Genomic DNA, 22,813 nt, shown 5'->3' with positions numbered 1-22,813 from the left:
AACACAGCACACTTTAAGCTATGGATTAATGTATATCATAGATCCTCAGTGGCCAAAGAAGGCTGTATCCAAATCATCAGTTTTGAAGTATGTAGGAGTGTTAATCCCGTTACCTCTTTCTCACATAGCTCTGTTGTTTGAACATCATCACAAGTATTTAATTTGCATATTTTTCAGTTACATGGTCTGTCCGTTCTTATAACCTTCTATTTCAGCAATGCTTCAGAAGTATAGCTCTCCTGCATGTTAAACTGTTGACAAAGACATGCTGTTGCATACTGGTTATTTTTCACATATTAGCTAAAATGACTGTGTAAAATAAATATATCTCTATATACATATATATTTTTCCTTTTTTTTTTTAGTCTAAAATTTTTCACTGAAAAGCTGTGGGAACGGGATTTTTGACACACAAATAATTTGAACAAGTTCTAACTAGTACAGCAAAAGGTACACTTCTAACATCAACCCCATTGTAAAGAAAGATAAGAGAGCAAAATAAAAATACAGGTCTATCCTTACTTAAAGGTATATTTTTTATAGGTTTCATGTTGGGGTCAGATGCAGTGGTGCTCAGTTCAATAAATTATCATTTACTCTTCAGCCGTGTAAGATACGTACATCCGTGTTAGTTCACACACCTTTGAATGAAGCTGCTGAGGATAAGAATTGGTCCAGACTCCAAAGTAAAATCTAGGGGTGCTTTTAGTAAGTTTAAATCATTGTTTCAGTGACAATATAAGAGGCTCCTTTGTGATTTAATGGAGTGCTCTAAAAGCCATATATTTGCCAAGTCTGATGTTCACAGGGGAGGAGAGAGAGTGAAAATATTTTGCAAAAAATCTTTATCCAAAGGTTCTTCTAATTTGCTGTTGAAATGTGTGAGATAGAGAAATAGCTGCAGACTGGAAGTCACAATGCAAAGAAACGTAACATTTATTGCAGCAAATTTCCCAATGAGCACACATTTGAAAAAACTAGTGGTGTCAAAATGAAATTTAATTTAGAATTATTTTTCACTCTCCTGAAGTTGAGGAGGGGTGAAGATCTGAAAGAAAGATCATAGTAACGTGGAGAGATGGCATTTTAATGGCAGATGCATGTCATAGTCCCAGGAGCTGCATGTTGCAGAGTAATTGGAATCTATAAATTGGACCAGCATATGAGAAAAAGACAGCTTATTTTACATTATGTGACAGTTTTCAATAATGAAATGAAAGAGTATCTTCAGTGAAATCCCTTGTAATAGTAGATACTGTGACCTGAAATATTTTTAGAATCAGATGTTCAGTCAGTATGGGTAACTTCTCCATCAGAACTGCAGGTTTGTTGCTTCCTAACGAGTTGTATAGTTTCTAAAAAGTTATAAACTGTTGAAGAAGTTTAATGCAATTCTAATCTAAAAGCTTCTAATGTTTTAATTAAATTGGAATTAATGTTTAAGTGGCAGGCAGATAGTATAAATAACAATTGTTTTTATGGATGTCAATACATTTTTCCCACAAAGTCTCTTGTAAAATGATGTGGAAGTTCATCTTTTTAAAGACTGAAATTGATAGATGTGAAAGAGAAGATAATCAGGAGTTTTTTATTATTTCCTCAGATGAAACACTTATAAGCACAGGGACAAACTCAATTTTCATTTTAATTACAGAATTAAATCACCCTATAAAGGGAGAAATAGATGAAAAAAGATGCTTTGCAAGGCATTTGCAGTCCTGGAAAAAAAGGCTGTTTTCTATTCAAGCTCTGAATACAGTGATGCATGTCTAGTTTACTTCTATAGTTTTATGGCTGACGTTATGGTACATAATGTTCAGATGGTACCATTTCAACCATGCTCTATGGATTCTATGCATCAAAATATAGTGGTGTAATTCTTGCCATTAGACTGTTCCTCTTGTTCCAGTTTTATTGGTTATTATAAGCTATAAATTATTCCACCTAGCATGTCAGTATTACTCCTCTTCTTGTATTCTATGTGGTTCACAGCCACTGCAGTAGCAAGTCAGAATACAACTGCCTGTATATTCAGTTTCCTGTTCCCTGACTGAACCCTGTTCAAATATTTCAGCCTGCTTGTTCTGCCATCTCTCAGTTGTTTTCAGAGATTTCTCCAGTCCAGGGGGACATGATATGTAGCAGAAGATTGGGCTGCTCCAACACCCAGCTTTCCAGTCCAAAGGAACTGGAATTGGACTAGATGATCTGGGGATTGGACTAGATGATCTTTTGAGGTCCCTTCCAATCCCAAACATACTGTGATACTGTGATACTGTGGAACCCATTTACAGTGGAATTTGTGAGGCTGCAACCACTAGTGCAGAGTGGTGATCTCAGGCCTTCCTCCAAAGCCATAGCAGGATACCTTGAGCACCTGCCCCCGCAGTTTACCTCAGAAAAATGGTCTTTTCATGGCTGGTTTTTTATCTCACTTTTTCAGTTATGGCCATTGACTCATTTTCCTGCTCTTTTCACCCTGTCTGCTCACTCCTATTCTGGCAGTTGCTGTTTTGCTTTCAGTATTAGTTGCTTTAGACATAACATGGTATAATTACAGTCATTAAGAAGAATGACCAGATAATTATATCACTGTAAGCCTAGTGTTGTTTTTGCAAAACGATTTTAGGGAGATCAGGGAGAAGGTAGCAGTTGTGTTTTAAGTATTCTCTCTACTTGCAGCAGTGCCTTCTATTTTAGCCAAGAGTTTCAGACACTTGACATCAAATGTAAATCTTGAGCTAATTAAATTTCCCGCTTCCAAGCAGAGGAGAAATTCTCTTTTATATCAAAGAGATGAGGTGATTGCATCTGTTATACAGTGGGAGACAGTGAGATATGTCTTCTTGTCAAGGAACGTAACCCCCTGCTATTCAATACAGCCCAACATATGGAAAACAACGGTTCTGTGAGGGAGCCCTAAGGTTTTTGTTTGTCTTTCATTATTATAAAAAAACTTCAGGTACTATCCAAACTGTATTTCTTATTTTATTCTCTACATATAAAATCCCACTGATTACTATGGGAGGTTTGGATATACAAGGAATGGGGATTTAGCCCTTGTTTGTGATTTGGTGGTTGTTGGGGTTTTTTAATGGGCGTGCTTTCTTCCTGTTTGTTTATTGAACTGAGTGCTTAAATGAGTAAAAAAAAAAAAAAAAAGTCTTTTAGGTCAGATTGTTTAAAACCGTATCTTCTCTGAGCAACTCATGGAGTTTTCAGTAAATTTTACTCAGCTTGTTGGGGCAAGGGGAGACAGCACCTTGGTAATTTGGACCTGAGATTTAGAATCTGCAGGTTCAAGCTTCTCCTCTGTTGTCACGTCACTTTCTTGTGGGGTGCTGCTGCCCCGAAGAAATTGGGATTTTAGGTTGTTGAGTCTTTCTCACTCTCTAGTCCCATAAGCATTTTCACACTGATAAGCCACTCTGTCTTCTTTCCCTTTGTCTCTTTGACTACTTGTGTGATCACAGGTCTTGTTAGTGTTACAGGAGATAAAAGCCATGGGTTTGGGGGCTATTTCATGAACTGGATCACACAGCTGAAGTGGGGAAAATAGGTCAGTAAGCTGCTCTGCTTTGGCAAAGCAGCCCTCCGAAGTTTAACTGGTGCTACAGAGACAGCTGTATTTCAGTGTCTTGGTGCAGGTGAGCAATGGAGGCAGAGTCCTACCTTGTTATCCTTATGTATTTCATACTTTATTGGATTTATTATCCTCTTCCCCATGTCCCATTCCCAGACTTCTTGTTCTGTAGCCTGGAACTGATTATTGTTTCTCCTGCATTTGCTCTACTTTCTGGCAATGATAAAATCAGAGAGACTGACTTTATAAGTCGACAGAGAGGGAACTTTCTTGGGAGTGCAGCAGAGCAGACTCGCATCTGTACTCCAATTAATATTTGACCATTTGCACAGAAGAGGGATGGTAGAGAAAGACTCCAGTATGTACTGTACCTTTGGTGTTTACAGTGCCTGTTTGGCAGGCAATGAAAAGGCAAAGCAGTATCTGAACCTGTTGAAGAGGGTGGGGGGTGTCCTTTTTTCACCTCCCAATGGAGTATCTTAGCCATCAGAATGCTCTCTGAGCTTCCTCTGTCTCTCATTCATTCAGAGACACATACAAAAAATACTTTTGAATATTTCTCTTTTTGTCCTGACATGATTTTGAACATTTTCCCAGTGTAGCATGGAAAAACAAATTCCTCCTCAGCTTTAGTGATTTATAAAAAAATTGAGGCAGAGAAAGCACTGAACTGTCAGAGATCCCAGCCACCTGATGGAATAACAAGCCATCCCACGCCATCCCTGCACTCAGCACAGAGGTGAATGGATGTAGTACACTGAAGATGCCGTGTGCTGCTGTTGACTCAGGCATGGATTGGTCTGACCTACATTTTATGAAGTCTTTGTGCCTAATGTTTCCAGGGGCTGGCTCTTGGCCTTCAGAGCTGCCTTGCCAACAGGAAACTAAACAGCAGGTCTGAGGAGGAACACGGGCAGCATAAATATGGACTGAAGTGCCTAATGCGCTCTGTGATGCAGTTTTAATTTGTACTGTGTACAGTGCTCATTCTGCTACTATTGGGTGGGTTACACTGCCAAACATTCTCGAGTTTTTTAGATGATTTGAGGACGAACCAGTCACCTGTTGTCCCAAGCACATTAAAACTAGAAGCACTCCACAGCTCCCTATACTCTATTTCGTCACACTTGAGCAGACTTCTTCCCTATCTACTTGCTGTCTTGTGTTAAAGTGAACTAAAACAACTCTTACCTTGTCAATTTTGCTGTGATGGACCTTTTCAGATGAGTTTCTGCTCTTTTCTAGGAGCAGGGATTTGCTTGACAGAAAGGAATTCCTTGCCATCGGATGCTGATATGGTCTCACGACTCTGTATACATGACCCTGCTTTCTGTGAGCAGCTCTCTTTTGCCTGGCTGATTCTTTCTCCTTCTCTTTTACCTCCACTGTCTGTGGTTTTCTGTTATGACTTCCTTGGTTTCTCAGTGAGCTGAAAAGTCTAGGAAGTGTAATTTTGTTCTGTGCTTTTTGGAATAAGTATATAGCTAAAGGTTTCTAGGAACTGTTTTTCAAATTTGTTAAAGCCTAATAAAATTGAGTTATTGGAAGAAAGGTTTAAAGTCTCTGAATGAACTACCTGTGAATAACTGACTGACTGCTACTGATAGGTTGGAGTAGATTAGTAATACAAAGTATTCCACTCCTATAGAAATACTTGTAAAAATTCAGATGTTGAGATCAGTAGAGTTAATGTCTATTCTGTATAATGCAAGGATACTCAAAAGAAACAGTAAAAATCTGCAAAGAGCATATGCAGGATTATGAAATCTGTTATCTGGTAGAAGGGGTATGTGACCAGAGCCTACATATGCTGATTCTGCCATTGGAATGCTGGATGAATATAGATAAATCACATCACTAAACTCTGCTCCAGCTGCTTTATTTGTATAAACTGAATAAGAATTTTTACTATTTTCCCTAACATCTTTCAAGATCTATGACCGTAGAAATGCAGGTGCCTCTACTTTAAAATGAGGGAGGAAAACAGATAAAGGAGAAGCAGCAGCCCTCTCTAGAGCAAGTTAAAGAAATACAGGAAAACTGTGTGTGATAAGAGCTGTTTGAAAGACAAATTTTCCCATGAGAAGTTTAAAAGAAAATCTAAAGCTGCAAAAAAAAATCATTCAGCTTGCCCTATAAATATTGTATGAAAGGGAATTGCTTTTGTTATGAATATGATATTTAGAAAAAAAGTAATAACATTGTCAGGAGGACTTTAAATGCCATTTATTTCTTGTTGATTTTTCACAGAACATGTTTTTATGTTAAAATGTCAATTCAATAATAAAAAATGTTCATTTTGATGTGTTTCAGTTCAGTTCTCTTCAGCTGAAGAACTGAAACAAAATAGCGTTTCAAGTTGAAATGTCAAGGTGAAAGGAAAATTGTCACTTAGAAACTTGCCACAGGAAGCCAACATATTTTTAATGTTGGAATTAATATCTGCCAACAACAAAAAAAAAAAAAATTGTTTGGTGAGAAGACTTTCCACATGAGCAATTTTCAGCCAGTGCTAGACATAACATTACTTTTCTTACTTGGAGCTTAACCCTGCTTGCAGTGGAGTCAACAGAAAACTTGTGCTAGGAAGTATCTAGGAATTCAGATAGCATGAGAAGTGCCTGTCACCAAATACAAGCCATGAGAATCCCCACCTCTTTTGTTTACAAAGAGAGAAGCTGAGAGGAAGGTGTTTTCTTTATTCAGTTGCTTTTTAAGTTAGAGCTTTTATTAAATTGCTACATGCGTGATGCCTTTTACTGGAAAATTTTCCCTTTTTTGCTTTCCATCCATGAACTGCTTTTCTAGCTAATGTGATAGAAAGCTTGTGTTTTGGAAGCTGAAGGTTTTTAACTTTATGTCCAGCATCACATAATGGTGTGTTACTCGTCTGGTATGGGTAATTCTTCCAGCATAGGTGTGAAGGCTGTCATTGTCAGAGAGGGTAGGATTTGATTTGGAAGCTCCAGCCACGGTTTTCCAGTGAAGAAGAGGGCCTGCACAATTCCGAGCCTCTCAAATATTTGACTGAAATGTAGCATAATAGTAACAGTTTGCTTTTATAAGCTGCAGTTCATAGGGTCATGACAGAAAGAACTAGCACAGACCACTTGGTTTTCTTCCTACCACCACCAAGAAAGCATGGGAGCAGCTGTACAGAGCTGCTGTCTCACCAGCAGAGAAGCTTTTCTGGCTGTGACTTTGGAAGGAAAAGCCACAGGAGAGGGGGGCAGTTAGGCTGAGTGAATCATCACTGGTGTATTTTCTTTGTCAGCAAAGCAAGTTTAAAGAAGTTCTTCCCCTACCTGAGCCACTTCATATTTTGATTTTATCTTCTTTTCTTAGTCTGTGCAGCATCAGTGATACAGATTAGAATATGGCGACCCTACAGATGTTTTCATGAGCAACACAGAAGTGTTGTGTTTAGTTCATTCTTCCACCTTCTTCACGCTGCTAACTAGCCACACTTGATATTAAGACTACTGAATTGAAAAATACAATATTGCACTGTACAATAGTAAAATTTTCTCCAGGCAACTGGTGACTAGTGTCCTAAATGAGTAAAAGGGCCAATAATCACATCTCAGAAGGAAGAGAAAACTGCAAGTCCTGCAATCTCAGAGTTGAACCCACTGAGGATAGTGAAGATTGGAGCAAACTAAGTCATGGTCTGCCACCATTGTGTGTCTCCTGTCATCAAGAATGGAAAAAATGGAAGCAGCAGCCTTACAAAAGTGGCAAAAACTGCATAAAAATAGCTATTTTTGTGCAGTTTTTGCCACTTTTGTAAGGCTGCTGCTTCCATTTTTGAGAGAAATGGCAAAGAAATGGCTCTCATAATTTAAATATTTTTTTTTCATGCTCAACATTGTTGTTGCTTCCAAGCTTTCAGGGTTAATTGCATGTGTATATACCATTCAGTAGACACCAGACTGAAAACACTGATCACCACAAAATAAATTTTGAGATGCCCAGATTGTTTCAAGAGCTAGAGTAGGAAATAATGATGGCAATTGTGTAAAATTTGTTCATAAATGTTAACATTATAAAAGCTGTAATTGCAAGGGATCTCTCTCCTTTCAATGTAAATTTGGATTCAGTGCTGGTCAAACTAGACTCTTATGTGCAAGTAATATCTGCCTAAAAGCCAGTAGCCTGAACTATGAATAAAATAGTTTATTTGGGATTTGTTTCCTTGTCTTCTGTATTAAAACAAAACAAAACAAACAAACAAACAAAAAAGTAGTGGAAAAGAAAGAGTGCTTAATTATATTTTGTATTATTTTTTATTTATTTATGTTTGTTAGTATTTCTGGTATTTCCAGCAGGAAAAAAAAAATCCCTTGTATTTTGTTTATCTATTCTTTTAAAATAACAGAGTAAATTAGAAGTGTTGGTTAGAAACAAAGTGAAGTCACAGCTGGATGTTATGGTTACAAGATAGCAGATGACAATGGTATCTTTTTAGTTTACCTGTTATCTGCAGTGTCATTAAACCTAATGATGTGCCAAATAATAAAAACAACCTTATCACATCTCAAGGCCTTGAATTGTCTCAAAGCTGCCATGCCTGTAGGTTCCCTTTGACTTTTGGAAAGGGTTTGGAGTCAGAAGAAGCTGCAGTTCAGAGTGCATTTATGTGATCAAAGCTCTTTAGACAGATGGCTGCTAGCACTCCAAAATGATTAAAATATGTTCCAAGCAACATCAGTCTGTGGGCTTGGGGACCCAACCTTTCATTAGTCAATAAAGGGTCTTGAGTTCTTGAAAATGAAATCTTTAAAAGCTAATAAGGCTGCTGGTTTGCTCTGAGCTGTTTCTTTGGATTTGCAGTTGTGGATTGGACTTGGGCCAGTATCTGTCCAATAATATGAGGCTTTAAGAAAAAAAATCTGGTTACAAGAGGACTCCCAGCAGATCTGCCTATTAAAGAGTGTGGCCAAAATTTTCAGTCTCGGATATGTAAGTTTATGCACCTGCGTTTGCACTTAGGGAGGTCGGAAGGGGTCTGCAAATGCCCCTTTGGAAAGCCACTCACTCCTTGGAACAGCCAAAGTTTGATCATTTTGACCGGTTTTATTTTATTTTTAGATCCTTACATGTTGACCCAGGAACATCTTTAGAATATTTTCAGGGTACCTTAACCAAGATCATTAAGCAAGTTTTCCAGATCTTCTAGAAATCGGTTATATTACTTACAGTATTCCCAAGTGTTGTCAATGCTTGCCAAACGTGAACACACAATAGTATTGTTCAGTGCTGCTGCACAGTTGGGTTTGTTCTCTTGTCTACGCCCGGCTTGTGAGAGGTAGCAACCAGGGGCTTATGCAAATGTGAAGTGTCTGTAACCTCTGCATATCTATGTGAGTGCAGCAGTAATAAATGTCTGTTTAAGAAGATATTAACAAATCCAACCCTTCTGTTTCTTTTTTTTCTTTCTCTGACAGAGGAGAAACTGATCTCACAATTTGTAAACTTTCTGAACTTGAAGTATTCTTGCCCTATAGACTCTTTCCATGCAAGTCTCAAAATCTGAAGATACATAAATTCTCTTGAAAATGCATCAAGAGAATGTATTTTAAAGCACATCAGAGTTTTGACATACACCAACAGAAGCAACTCAAGTCATGGTGATCCCATTAGCTCAACGTGATCCCGTTAGCCAAATTGTTCAGCCTGTCTTTGTTCACCTTGGGAACAGCTCTCACATTCCTTTTGTCAGGACTTGGTGGGGCTGGCAACTGAATTTCTCCCATACCATAGTTACCCAGAGAATGCCATACTCCATTTCTTTTTCCCATAGTGAGGTGTGAGAAGGTGGAAGATTTCCTCAGCATGGTGGTGAAACTTAAGGAGAAGGTCGAGACACTGAGGACCATCAGGGAGTGTGAGAAGGAGATTGACTGGTGGAGTAACTCCCTGGCATGCCAGTCAGAAAGGCCCTTGGGGGATGCCCCCCAAAAGGGGATGGACCCCTCTGCCCTTTTGGGCACAGTGGGGAGACCTGGAACAGCCCCTGCCCTGTTGCTGTCAGGCAGAGGTAGGGGATCAAAAAGATGAGGAGGGTCAGAAGCAAGTTCCAGTTCGGCATCGCGGGCAACCCCCCTCCCTACCTGCCTTGCTTCCCCAGGTGCCCCTCTGTAATAGGTTTGAGGCCCTGGATCTTGAAGAAGAGGTAGGTGAGGGTGCGGTGGAAGCCCCACCTACAAGGTCGCATAGAAAGAGGCAGTTGACTCCACACCTCAAGACTCCCTCCGATAAGAAAGAAAGAAAGAAGGGTAATTGTAGTGGGCTGTTCCCTTCTGAGAGGGACAGAGGGCTCAATATGCAGAGTTGACGCTCTTCATAGAAAAGTATGTAGTCTACCAAGAGCCCGGATCAGGGATATCACCAGGGCACTCCCCAACCTGCTGCACTCAACAGACTACTACCCACTACTGATCTTCCAGACAGGTGGGGAGGAAGCTGCATCCTGTAGTCTGAGGGGAATGAAGAAAGATTTCAAGGCCTTGGGATGGTTGGTGAAAGAGTCGGGGGTGCAAGTTGTCTTCTCTTCTCTCCTTCCATTTTCGGGTGACGACATGGGATGGGACGGGACAGGATGGGACGGAATGGGATGGGATGGGGTGGGATGGGATGGGATGGGATGAGATGGGATGGAATGGGATGGGATAGTAGAATTCAGTCCATGACTGGCTACAGTGGGGCTGTAACTGGGCTTGCACCAGTGGGTCAGCACTCTAGAACTGATGAAGACTAGGAGGACTCCCATCCCCCTAGGGTGAAATCGGTGTGCTCAGCTCGCTCCCTGAAATGCCTGTATACCAATGCATGTAGCATGGGGAATAAGCAGGAGTCAGAAACCTGTGTTTGGTTGGGAGATTATGATCTGGTGGCAATTGCAGAGACATGGTGGGACAGCTCACGTGACTGGAACGTGGTCATGGATGGCTATGTCCTTCTCAGAAATGACAGACCAGCAAGACGAGGTGGTGGAGTTGCTCTTTATGTGAGAGAGCAACTACAGTGTATTGAGTACTGTCCAGAGGCAGATGAGGAGCGGCTTGAGAGTCTGTGGGTGAGAATTAAGGGGCAGGCTGGCAGGGGTGATACTGTTGTGGGTGTCTATTACAGGTCACCAGATCAAGCCTTCTACAGGCAGCTGAGAGCAGCCTCGCAATTACAGGTCCTGGTTGTCGTGGGGGATTTTAACTACCTTGATGTCTGCCAGAAGGACTACTCAGCCAGGCAGCCACAGTCCAGGAGGTTCCTCCGGTGAATCGATGATAACTTCCTGATACAAATGGTGGATGAGTCAACTAGAAGAGAAGCACTGCTGGATCTCATCCTCACTAAGAAGGAGGGTCTGGTTGAAGCGGTAAAGGTTGAGGGCTGCCTTGGCTGCAGCGACCATGAGCTGGTAGAGTTCAGGATCTCATGTGGCAGTAACAGAATACCAAGCAGAGTCACAACCCTGGACTTTAGTAGGACAAACTTTGGCCTTTTCAAGCAATTGCTAGGGGAAATCCCATAGAAAAGGGTACTTGAAGGTAAAGGGGCCCAAAATAGTTGGTTAGTATTCAGGTACTGATTCACCCAAGCTCAAGATCAGAGCATTCTGACATGTAGAAAGTCAAGGAAGGGAGCCAGAAGACCTGCGTGGTTAAACAGGGAACTGCTGGGCAAGCTCAAGTGGAAGAGGAGAGTTTATAGATCACGGATAGAGGGGCTGGCCATTTGGGAAGAATATAAGGCTATTGTCAGAGGATGTAGGGAGGCAACTAGGAAAGCTAAAGCCTCCTCAGAATTAAACCTTGCAATAGGGGTCAAGGACAACAGAAAGAGCTTCTTCAAATACATAGCAGATAAAACTAACGCTAAAGGCAATGTAGGCCCACTGCTGAATGAGGTGGGTGCCCTGGTGACAGAAGATACAGAAAAGGCAGAATTACTGAATGCCTTCTTTGTCTACACTGCCAGAGGCTGTCCTGAGGAGCCCTGTACCCCTGAGGCCCCAGAGGAAGTCAGGACAATGGAGGAGTTTGCCTCGGTTGATAAGGACTGGGTTAGGGAGGAATCTGGATATCCATAAATCCATGGGTCCAGATGGGATGAACCCATGGGTGCTGAGGGTGCTGGGCCACTCTCCATCATCTTTGCTAAGTCATGGGAAGTGGGAGAGGTGCCTGAGGGCTGGAGGAAAGCAAATGTCACTCCAGTCTTCAAAAAGGGCAAGGAGGAGGACCCAGGTAATTATACTGGTCAGCCTCACCCCCATCCCTGGGAAGGTGATGGAACAACTTATCCTTGGTGCCATCTCAAGGCACACCAAGGATATGAGGGTCATTAGGGGCAGTCAACATGGCTTCACCAAGGAGAAGTCATGCTTAACCAACCTCATAGCCTTTTATGAGGACGTAATGAGGTGGATAGATAATGGCAAAACAGTGAATGTGGTCCACCTTGATTTCAGTAAAGAATTTGACACAGTCTCCCACAGCATACTGAGGGAGTGTGGGCTGGATGATAGAGTAGTGAGGTAGACTGTGAACTGGCTGAAGGAAAAAAGCCAGAGAGTTGTGGTCAATGGGGCAGAGTCTAGTTGGAGGCCTGTATCTAGTGGAGTCCCTAAAGGGTACTGGGACCAGTACTATTCAATATATTCATCAATGATTTGGATGAGGGAACAGAGTGCACTGGCAGCAAGTTTGCTGATGACACCAAGCTGGGAGGAGTGGCTGACACACCAGAAGGCTGTGCTGCCATCCAGAAAGACCTGGACAGGCTGGAGAGTTGGGCAGGGAAAATTTAATGAAATATAACAAGGGCAAGTGTAGAGTCTTGCATCTGGGCAGGAACAACCCCAGGTACCAGTATAAGTTGGACAGTGACCTGTTAGAGATCAGTGTGGGGGAAAGGGACCTGGAGGTTCTGGTGGACAGCAGGATGACCATGAGCCAGCACTGTGCCCTTGTGGCCAAAAAGGCCAATGGTATCCTGGGGTGTCTTATTAGTAGGTCAAGAGAGGTTCTCCACCCCCTCTACTCTGCCCTAGTGAGACCACATCTGGAATATTGTGTCCAGTTCTGGGCCCCTCAGTTCAAGAAGGACAGGGAACTGCTTGAGAGAGTCCAGCACAGAGCCACAAACATGGGAGTGGAGCAACTCCCTGATGAGGAAAGTCTGAGGGAGCTGGGGCTCTTTAGCTTGGAGAAGAGGAGGCTGAGGGGTGACCTCATTAATGTTTATAAATATGTAAAGGGTGAGTGTCACGAGGATGGAGCCAGGCTCTTCTTGGTGACGACCAACGATAGGATAAGGGGTAATGGGTACAAACCGGAACAAAGGAGTTCCACTTAAATATGAAAAGAAACTTCTTCTCAGTGGGGGTGACAGAATACTGGAACAGGCTGTCCAGGGAGATTGTGGAGTCTCCTTCTCTGGAGACATTCAAAACCTGCCTGGAAGTATTCCTGTGTAGCCTCATCCAGGTGTTCCTGCTCTGGTGGTGGGGTTGTACTAGGTGATCTTTTGAGGTCCCTTCCAATCCCTAACATTCTGTGATTCTGTGACAGTCTCCCTCTGAAGGTTTGTACATCAAATTCTAGGTTCTGATTATTTTTGCAAGCTGATTTGTGCTTTCATTTGTTGTAAAATATCTGTTTTGTGTGTCCCAAACCTTTTTGTCCACCATCTAAACCATCCTGTTATCTACTTTACTCTCAAAAATGGATTCTGAACTGGGTCACATTCTTCCTAGTTCTAGATGTATAGCTTCAGACATAGGGTTTTAACCTCTGTTTTTCACATTCCTGGGAACTAATTTATTTCCTTGGACAAAACAAAGACTTCATTTTCCCCAGAGCAGGCCACACAAGACAAAGGTCTACACTGAAAGCTCAGGACATAGTGAACATGTATCCATTTCTGGAGTTCCTTATGAACAGGTATATTTACCTTGGACTCAAGAGTTCTACTGATTTAGATATGTTATGAAGTGGTCCTGTTACTTCATTACTGTTCTACTTCCTAAAATTTAGGAAGTTGACCTGTCACCTAAATGAGTCAGAACTTCAGAGTAAGGAGATCCACAAAGCCTTCACCAAAGTGTCATGATTTTAAGTCTCAATAGATCATGAAGAACTAGCACTAGGAATCACAGAATCACAGAATCACAGAATGTTAGGGATTGGAAGGGACCTCGAAAGATCATCTAGTCCGATCCCCCTGCTGGAGCAGGAACAGAAGCTCCATTGCCAACTATGCCATGTAACCGGAAAGTGCTGCTGAATGCTCCATCCGTATACAGAGGTCTGAAGTTTCCAGAGAACTGAGCAGCAATTCAAGGATGACATGAGTCGGGAGAAGTGGATGATTTTTACATGCTGATGAAGTTCTTGGGGGGCTCCTGCTTGGAATATCCTGATTTGTCATTATTTTCATCTGGAGTTGCAAGTCCCTGAAAAACACCGGGTCCTAAAGGTCTCCATTTGGGGAGTGGGAATAAAAAGGCCTCTTTTGGAATGTTTTTTCTATGCCTCTCGATTCCCCTAGCTGTAAGCTGTACGATGTGAATGGTGCTACTCATGCATTTTTTTTGAAAATACATTGATTTAAGTTTTCATTATTAGATTCTGCTAAATGTTAAGTGGGGTAAACCTAATTTTATCACAGTAACTATTGTATTGCTGCAGTCTTTCTGAAATGCAAGTACAGAACTGCCTTTTCCAGACAAACCATACACTGTGAGTACCCCATTAATACATTTAATGTTTAATGACCAACTGTTTCTCTCACTTCCTCCAAATTACTGTAAAGTTACTATTCCAAGGAGAGAAAGTAGCTTTTTATTCTGGAGAAGACTGTGGCATTCATCGCTTTGAGTGAGAATGTAATCTCAAACAGTTCATAATATTTCCTCTGCTAAAAGGCAGCAAGAATTTGGAAAGCTTTGAAATAAGGATGAGGCTGCAGGGAGAAAAAGAGTATCTGCTTTCCAGGTAAGTGAGTCCAGTGGTTGCATTAGTTCAGGTTTGGAGAGCTGTTTTGTCAAATCAGTGAATGTATATATATAACTTTGTTGTAGAAATCACAGTGTCACAGTATGTTTGGGATTGGAAGGGACCTCAGAAGATCATCTAGTCCAATCCCCCTGCCAGAGCAGGAACGCCTAGATGAGGTCACACAGGAACATGTCCAGGTGGGTCTTGAATGTCTCCAGAGAAGGAGACTCCACAACCCCCCTGGGCAGCCTGTTCCAGTGCTCCGTCACCCTCACTGAGAAGAAGTTTCTTCTCAAATTTAAGTGGAACCTCTTGTGTTCCAGTTTGTTATAGGGTTCCTTCTTTCTGTTTGTAAAAGTGCAGTTCTTTATGATTGAGAGGAAAAAACTGGTTTAGCGAAGGTGTTGAGCCTGCCAAAGTTGATGGAGGTGAATTTGGATAGCTGTTTAGTGTGGGACAGCAAGACAGGAGCAGAAAAGAATGAAAAATTAATAGATTGCTATAGATTTATGCTTGCCAGAACAAAACAGGTAAATTGTTTGTGAGTTTAAAGACCCTGAATTTGAAGACTTAAGTAAAAACATGCCTTTAAAAAACTCTAGAAGATGTTGGTATAATGATACATCTTTTGAACATTATGCTGTAGGAAGGTTACAAGAATGTTTAACATTTAAAAATTATTTTTACTCAACTAATGCTTCCATAATGGACGTTAATACTGTTGACATTACTCATGGATTGAATGCAAGCAATTTAGACTATAGATAGTATCAGGTGCTGATAGATCAAACGTAATTACTCCTGATGAAATAATTTTACACAGTTTAGCAAAATCATTTCAATTATTCATTATAAAAGAAAACATTGAGTAAAAGTGAAAATACTAAGCTTTCTCCTCTAGGGGCATTGTATGCATTTCTGAGTCAGTTTTTTCTTCATAGAAACCTCTCCTCTATAACAGCTTCCAGTGCAAGTTATTACAATTCTTTTTACATAAGATAGGTCATGTGAAGTTCAGCTGTAGGTGGGGCCACTGTGGTAGATTGGGGGGGACAGCCTTAATAGATCCGTTTCATTAATTAAGTCATGCATTTTTTTATTAACAAAACCTGTATGTCAGGTTTAGCCAGCTAGGAATCATTCTTACGGTTGTTATCTTTGTCAGAAGGAATATTGTGAAAATAAGGAATTGCTGTACATGTCTTAACTCCTGATTAAACGGAGGAATGACATCCTCTCACCCACCATCCATGGAAAAATAACTTAGGGGCATATCGTAGGCTTGATTCATAGGTTCTGATCTTACATATCTCATTAAGATAAAAACTCTGTACATCACATTCAAAATTTACCCTGAAGGATTTGTGTCACACCTATCCCATGGTCATTGAGGTAAGCAAAGTTAAGGTCAAAATTTCAAATATATAGATTATTTATTGTTTCATTTTAGTCTTGAAGGAACTTTTTCTTCTTTTTGGGTGTATGAAGCAATATTTTCTTGCATTCTTTCTCTTCTGGTGTTCTAGAAGCAGGAAGATTTACAGGAAGTATGTGGTTGTACTAGACACTCAAAACAGTGGAAGCACCTCCTGATGGCCATAGCTGTTAGCTTCTTGATACAAATAAATTCAAGGCATTTTTTACTGGGCTTTCTCCTGGTCTTCAGCAGGAACTGTGCTAATGACTTCCACTGTCATTAAAGAAGATTGAACTGGAAAGAGCTTTCACCAAAGAGGAAGAAGTTCTGTGAATTTGTCCTTTACCCAAAGGAGTGGGGAGAAGGATGAGGAACAAGGTTCATATTTTATTATTTATTTTTCTCTTGCTTCTGAGCTATGCAGGATCTTAATGTCATACAGGCTTGTCCAACATCATATTCTGTTTGTTTCAATCATATTCTGTAAAAAGGAAGAGTGCAGACCTAGAATTCCATCCTAAGGTCTTTGGTGGAGGTACAGAAATACTTATTCTTCCATTTAGCTCTTCTTCTCTATTGTCTTTACCAAAAAAATAATCTATTTTTATACTTCTACAGTTGTGACAGTAAAATGAGGACTATCATGATGCAGTAATTTAGTTCTCCCTCTTAAGCAATGTTACTGCTTCTATCAGAGGAGAGTATAATATTGGTTCAATGGTTATAAGCACAGTAGGCAGTATTCATACTAATAATTATCTTGTCCTGTTCAAAAAATAAATAAGGAATTGAACACTGTTGAATTCAGTGCTGGCTAGATTTCACAACAGCTTTCATACTCATTCAGTTTCCTTGTCAGGTTCTGAGAAAATAATTAATTCTTTGGTTCAGTGCAACCAATACATTTCCTGCTACAGTATTTCACTTTTACCTGCTAGCTGTGGAGAAATGATACGCTGGTAAAAAGTAAAAGCTGAAGTTTTTCATGTGAACTCCTGCTTCATGAAGTTAAAACTGTTGTTTTAATCTTCACTCAGGCTAAATTAAAGTGCACAACAGTATTATTCTTTTACAGATTTTATTTCAGTAGCCCACTGGTCAAAATTCATGAGTGTAAAAGGAGAGGTGTGGGAAGCTGATTTTAAAGCTTTAGGGTACAGCAATCAATTCAGCATCCGTTTTCAGCCACTTTCCGACCCCTGTGCTTTGGAGCTCTCTCTTCGCTGGTTTTTCTCCAGCAGCTGCCAGTCTAACCTCTCACTTCTCAAAAGGTATGTCAGTTGTGTGATTCTGCTTCCAGTCGGTGAGCTGTATCCAGCTTATGGCCCCTTCTGCCTGGAATGAAGCCAAGAGCATCTTCTCAGGTAACAAGGATCTTGGGCTCACAGCAGCTCAACAAAGCACAGGAGGCTGCTATCACTGCCTGCACCCCATGGTGCCAACAGTGGCTGAACCTGCAATGAGGAGGCAGGAACTGCCTCCTTGTGAGAAGCTGTTGGTTTTTTTTCCATAAAGGTTCTGAACCTTAATCTGTCTGCTGAGGTTAACCAGTCTGATGTGCATTGCCAACACATGCATATTGTTAATTAACTATTTTGTATCTTCCCATGAATAACAATTTGCACTGAGACCTGAACCACGATCAGGGCCTCAGGTTTCCAGATGCAGCAAAGAAGCAATCCTGGGCCCACAGAGCTTAGACTTTAAGACAGACAAAAAGCAAGGGAAAGGCACTTTACTCAGAGTTTTAGCATGGCAGGCTAAGGTTGGCATGTTATAACTTGCTCAGTACCACACAGAAGATGTGAAATAGAAGAGGGAATTCAAGACAGAACTCTGATCCCAAATCCACTAAATCATTCCCCCAGCATGTGTCCTTGTTTCACATTAAGGAGAATGGCCCAGACAAGTCTGCCCAGTTGCTTCAGTAAGCATTGGTACAATAGGGAAGCAGACTTCCCCTATATTAAATTTCCCAGGCGTTCCCTTTATCATTTAAGCCATCATTTTAACTGCCTTGTTTCGTAGCACTTAACTGTCCAAGGAGCTGTATGATTTATATGAATAAGGGTTTGGCAGCAGCAGCTGGGTGGGACATGGCTTACTGAGTAGCGATACATTGCCGTTGTGTCTACTTACATGGCTTTCAGGAGGTGAATTGCAAAGCATATATCTGCATAGCAATCCCCAAACCAACTGCATTTCTGTATGGCAGAAGCCAAGATAGCTTTGAAGTAGACATTATGGGTGTCTGCACCAGTCTGGAGGGAGGTTTTCAGGCTGCAGCACATGCAGTCCTCCTAGTGACTCACCTGCCATTTCAGAGTGGCATGTGTTGCTGTGCACGGTACCAAAAGAGTGGAAAAGCCGTGCGCTAGGCACACTCACCTAGAGTTCATGGGTGCACCTTGCTTCTTGGCACATTGGTGACCACAGCTGGGCCTATACTGGATGACAGGACACCTTGTTTGTCTTTGGTCAGAGTTGCTTAATATTTTTTTCAGTAACACCTTGAGAAAAAGCAGACAAAACTGTTCAAATAGTCTCTGCTTCATTTTCCTAGGGCAGGAATGAAGTATCCTCAAATTTAAAAACATGGTATATTTTGAACTTTTTCTAAAAGTCATTTGAAGATTTTTAACCAGCTGAATCATTCAGCAAGAAATGAATGATAAGAGGGCAGAGCCCCATGTGAATTTGCTTCCCAGGTCAGTCACACTGAGGGTTTCTAACTTTAGTGCTACTCAGCTCATCCGTGAGATCATCCCTCTCTCGAATTCCATATGTATTTGGTTATTCCGTCTTTGAAACACGTTTCCATTCTTTGTGTATCTTTTAATTGCCTTCTTCTGGAGAGACTCTTCCATCTACTCAGCTGGATGTTCCTGGCCATGCTGGAAGGCAGGGCTGGTTTCCAGCCCTGGGTCCAAGACAGCTTCGTCTCTTGCTTTTCTGGTTCAGTGGGGGAGTTAAGCCAAGCGATCACAATAGCAAATCAGGACAGCCATAAAATTCATGATCATGTCTGATTTATAAAGATAACATTGTATTAAGTACAAGATATTTTCTGAGCTTATTAGTAACAGGCTTTCTTCAGCCAGTCATGCCTGAATGGTGCCATGCGCTTTACTGCTTGATTGATTTATATGCTTTTATGATTTTAATTAATACTGTTTTCATTGAAGCCAATTACTAATGATTTGAAAACTCCAGGCTGTTCAGTTTATCTATGCCAGTATTTGGGAATTATTCCACTGATCTATATTTTTGAAATCTATTGAATGGCATCAAGAGCACTAAAGAGGCCTTTTAAACACTGGGGAAAAAATAATGCTTATACTTCTGGGAAAACACTTATGGTGATTCACATTTTGGAAACTGAAACACTATCAATGTTTTATTCCCAGATTATTTTCCAGGAAAAAGCTTGGATCCACTGCTGAATCATTTCTTCAGAATACTTAGGCTCATACTGAAGTTGGATCATGCAGAGAAGGCTGGAATACTGTGCTGGAGGAGGAGGTCAGGAGACTCCTCCATCCTCTGTCCTGTGACATTAGCACAGAGGCATGGAATAAACCTATCTAAGTCTCTAAGGAGACATTTGGATACTACCTGGCTGTAGCAGGGGGCACACGCACTAGGTGTTAAAGGAACAGGATGAAAGTATTTGCTCAATGATCCCGACAAACTGCTTTGCACAGTAAAATAGAAACTGGAAAACACTTAATAAAACTCATTAGCTGGGAATATACCCACTTGAAGATGAGAATGTTCATTGTATGGGAGCAAAAAGTTTCTGGATTTTAGTATAACTATTTTAGAGGTGTTTTTCCTATAGTGAAAAGAAGCTAAAAATCCCCCGCCATCTTGATGTGGATGAGAGTTAAGAATTTTACAGAAACTGAAGCCTTGTAAGAAAATCTCAAATGCGCACTTGTATAACAGGTTTTGAGCAAGTCTGGCACAGTATTTACTGCTACAGTATAAAGGGCTTGGTTCCTTGATGTATATTTCTAGTTGGCATTTTGTCAAGGAAATAAACTTTGATTTTTCTTTATTTTGTGACTTGTGGATTGAAACTACATTTTCTTTGTCCAAAGCCTTGATTTAAATGCATAAGATCATTAAATTAAGTGCTTTTGCGTAGGACTAAAATTGTAACTGAACAAATTATTTATGCAGAGAGAAGCAAGATAAAGTTTCTTTCAAGAGTTCTTTAACATATCAGATTGATAAGAGTCAAAACACCTTTACTGCCATTAAATATTTACCAAGACTTGGCTTTTGGAAGAGGGGCAGTTCAGTGCAGTGTGTTTGGCTCCATGCAATGCTATTGATTAGCTATCAGAAGGACATAGTTAATGGGTAACTGGAGGTATTACAGAGCGCTCCACATTCTTGTCAAGTCTTTTCTCTGAAGATGACCTAAAATAAAGTCAGTTACAACTGGCGTTCACCCTGCGACAGATTGCACAAGCTCACCTACGGTACGAACAAAAGGTTCACAAGTATCAGTTGACCAGGGCTTAAGCAATCCTTTCTAGTAGTTGTTGTCATCACTGCTGGACTTTAGAACTGCACATGTTTACATTTAATTAGAAAGAACACACAGTTTGCATCGCACAGTAGCAATCACTATCGAATCAGAATTGATTTCCGCTCTCTTTCTCAAATGACTCTTTCCTTCAGACTAATTAAAAAAGGCACATAACAAAATCACTCATATAAATTTCAAAGCAAAGTAAACACTATTCCCTGGAGACAAAAATAAAAGTCAACAGCACATAGTCATTATATTGAGCTTGTTTTCAGGTGATTCTGATGCCTGCATTAAGATATATATCAGTGCTATCAGATTTAGTCAGTATATAGATGTATATATGGATGTATATATGAAGTATCCCTCTGCACTGAGTGGATGCTTCACTGGATGTTTCAGTTTTCAGGATCAGAATTCTTATTTGTTTCATCTGAATTGTTGCAGTTTATATAATACAAGAGGTGACTCACTAGTATTACTACTTTTTGCAGAAGGATTTTGTTAATTTCAAATAAAATGGTCTGTGTGTAAGTCACTTGTGTAAAATGGAAGTTAGAAGCCATTATCCTCACCAGTGAGAAACTGCAAAAACACAAACCAAATTAGCCTTAACTTCATGCATAATTTCCAACACAGAAGTCTGTATTAGTTTTTGTTAGTTATGCAGGAAAATCTAAATTAATACTACAGTGACAGGAGATGTCATTTAAGGCTCCTAGCAGAAATGCCTGACCCTTGAATGTGTACATTCTTTGTCATCAGGAAAGATCTCCGTGGTTGGCATTTTGGAGAGTGAAGGTTCAAGCCAGCGATTTGCTGCACAGTCAGGTCTGTGGGAGCTGAAGGGGTTGCCACCTGAGCCAGGTTGGTCAGTGGGTATATGGAGCTGCAGTAGCTGATCCTGAAACACCTGCTCAGAAGACCTGATGTTCACCTGTGTCATAATGCCCTGATTTCAGTGTAAGAGATGATGCAAAAAAAAGGAAAGAAGTAATAAATACTGCATCTATTTTCTACCTGGTTTAGTTGGTATACCAGCAGCTCTATTATTTTAGTGCACAACCAGAGTGATTGCTTTCTTAATCTACTTTAGCTTTGAGGAAAAATGTGCACTATTCTTAAAACTGATGTTGTCAAAAACATACTCAAAGTATAAAAAAAATAAATGGCTGTGACCTTTAGGACAAGATCCTCCATCTCTTTTCCACCAACTTTGTGTTTCTGTAAATCCCTGACATAGGCAATTTCCCTGCTGGCCCAAAGCCAGAGTCGCTGGCTCTGCACCACCCACGTACACACGCCTTCAGTGATCCGTGTCAACCGAGTGGCCTCCGGCAGCCAGCAAAGAGGCACAGGGGCTGCCAGTTCAACCCCGGGGACTGGGAAGCTGAAAATAAATACCTCTTGTTTTGGAGCCGCTGTGCCCCCTCTCCCTGCCTCTGGCTGTGCTGCTCACACTGCCTGGGCAAAGCAGACAGGGCTGGGTGATACACAGTAAAGCATGGAGTTGCTGGCACCATCTTAAACATCCTTTATATTCAAATACTGAGGTCACTCTCAATGACTTGATGCCAGTTCTATCTTCGATTAATAGATAAGGTTCCCTCTGTATTTGCAGTGTTACCTAAACAATCTATTACTGTAGGGAATAACTACAAGATTACCAATAGTAAGTTAAAGTTATTTTGTTAACTAAAGCCATTGGCAAATATTTAAGAATGGCCAAAGCATATGAATTGGCAATAAAGAAAAGATACAAGATAGCAAAATTCCTTCTTGTAACTTCTACTATAATAAACACCATGCAAAATAAAATTATTTTTGAAATTTTAGATTAATTTTACTTAGAAGCAACTCTTCAGGGCTGGATAGTTGAACTGTGTGAATGCCTAGGCTAGGCTATGCTAATACAGCCAATTCCCTGTCAAAACATGACAGGAACATTTTATGGCAAGCTTGGTTCTAGAAATAAATTGTATTCTAGTAAAACTGTGAAGAGTATACACAATACTTGCAGTTGTATTGAAAACACGGTCCCCTAATTCCAGGAAGAAATTTGAGAACCTGTGAGTCTGTGTCTTGCAATTAACACAAGGTACATTGTTGAACCCTAAAGATAGGTAATTAATGTTAACATATATCAAGTATGTCTCTTCTGTCAACTCAGATGCACTATATCTGAGAGTTGATATAAGTGTGAAAAAAGCTAATATGAAGTTATCACCTTCCAAACTCTAATTAATCTACTAGAGATAACAGAGGCCCCA

At 40.6% G+C, this 22,813-nt stretch overlaps 1 protein-coding gene across 25 annotated transcripts in view; it reads left to right on the top strand.

Annotated features, from left to right (window-relative positions):
- Window positions 1-22,813, top strand: part of MIPOL1 (mirror-image polydactyly 1) — a 193,616-nt gene that overhangs the window by 146,107 nt on the left and 24,696 nt on the right. For 3 of the 25 annotated variants that reach the window (XM_065064034.1, XM_065064032.1, XM_065064033.1), the window contains one exon: window positions 4,829-5,884. The exons of the other annotated variants lie outside the window; for them this stretch is intronic. In XM_065064034.1, coding sequence (XP_064920106.1) covers window positions 4,829-4,877 — 49 coding nt within the window. In that variant the 3' untranslated portion in view covers window positions 4,878-5,884. Of the gene's footprint in view, window positions 1-4,828; window positions 5,885-22,813 lie in introns of those variants that run through there. 25 annotated transcript variants of the gene reach the window in all.

The sequence above is a fragment of the Columba livia genome, chromosome 5 (assembly GCF_036013475.1).
Source record: "Columba livia isolate bColLiv1 breed racing homer chromosome 5, bColLiv1.pat.W.v2, whole genome shotgun sequence".
Lineage (NCBI taxonomy): Eukaryota > Metazoa > Chordata > Aves > Columbiformes > Columbidae > Columba > Columba livia.
The sequence above is the reverse complement of the archived record's forward strand: the minus strand, read 5'-3'. Positions and strand labels throughout refer to the sequence as shown.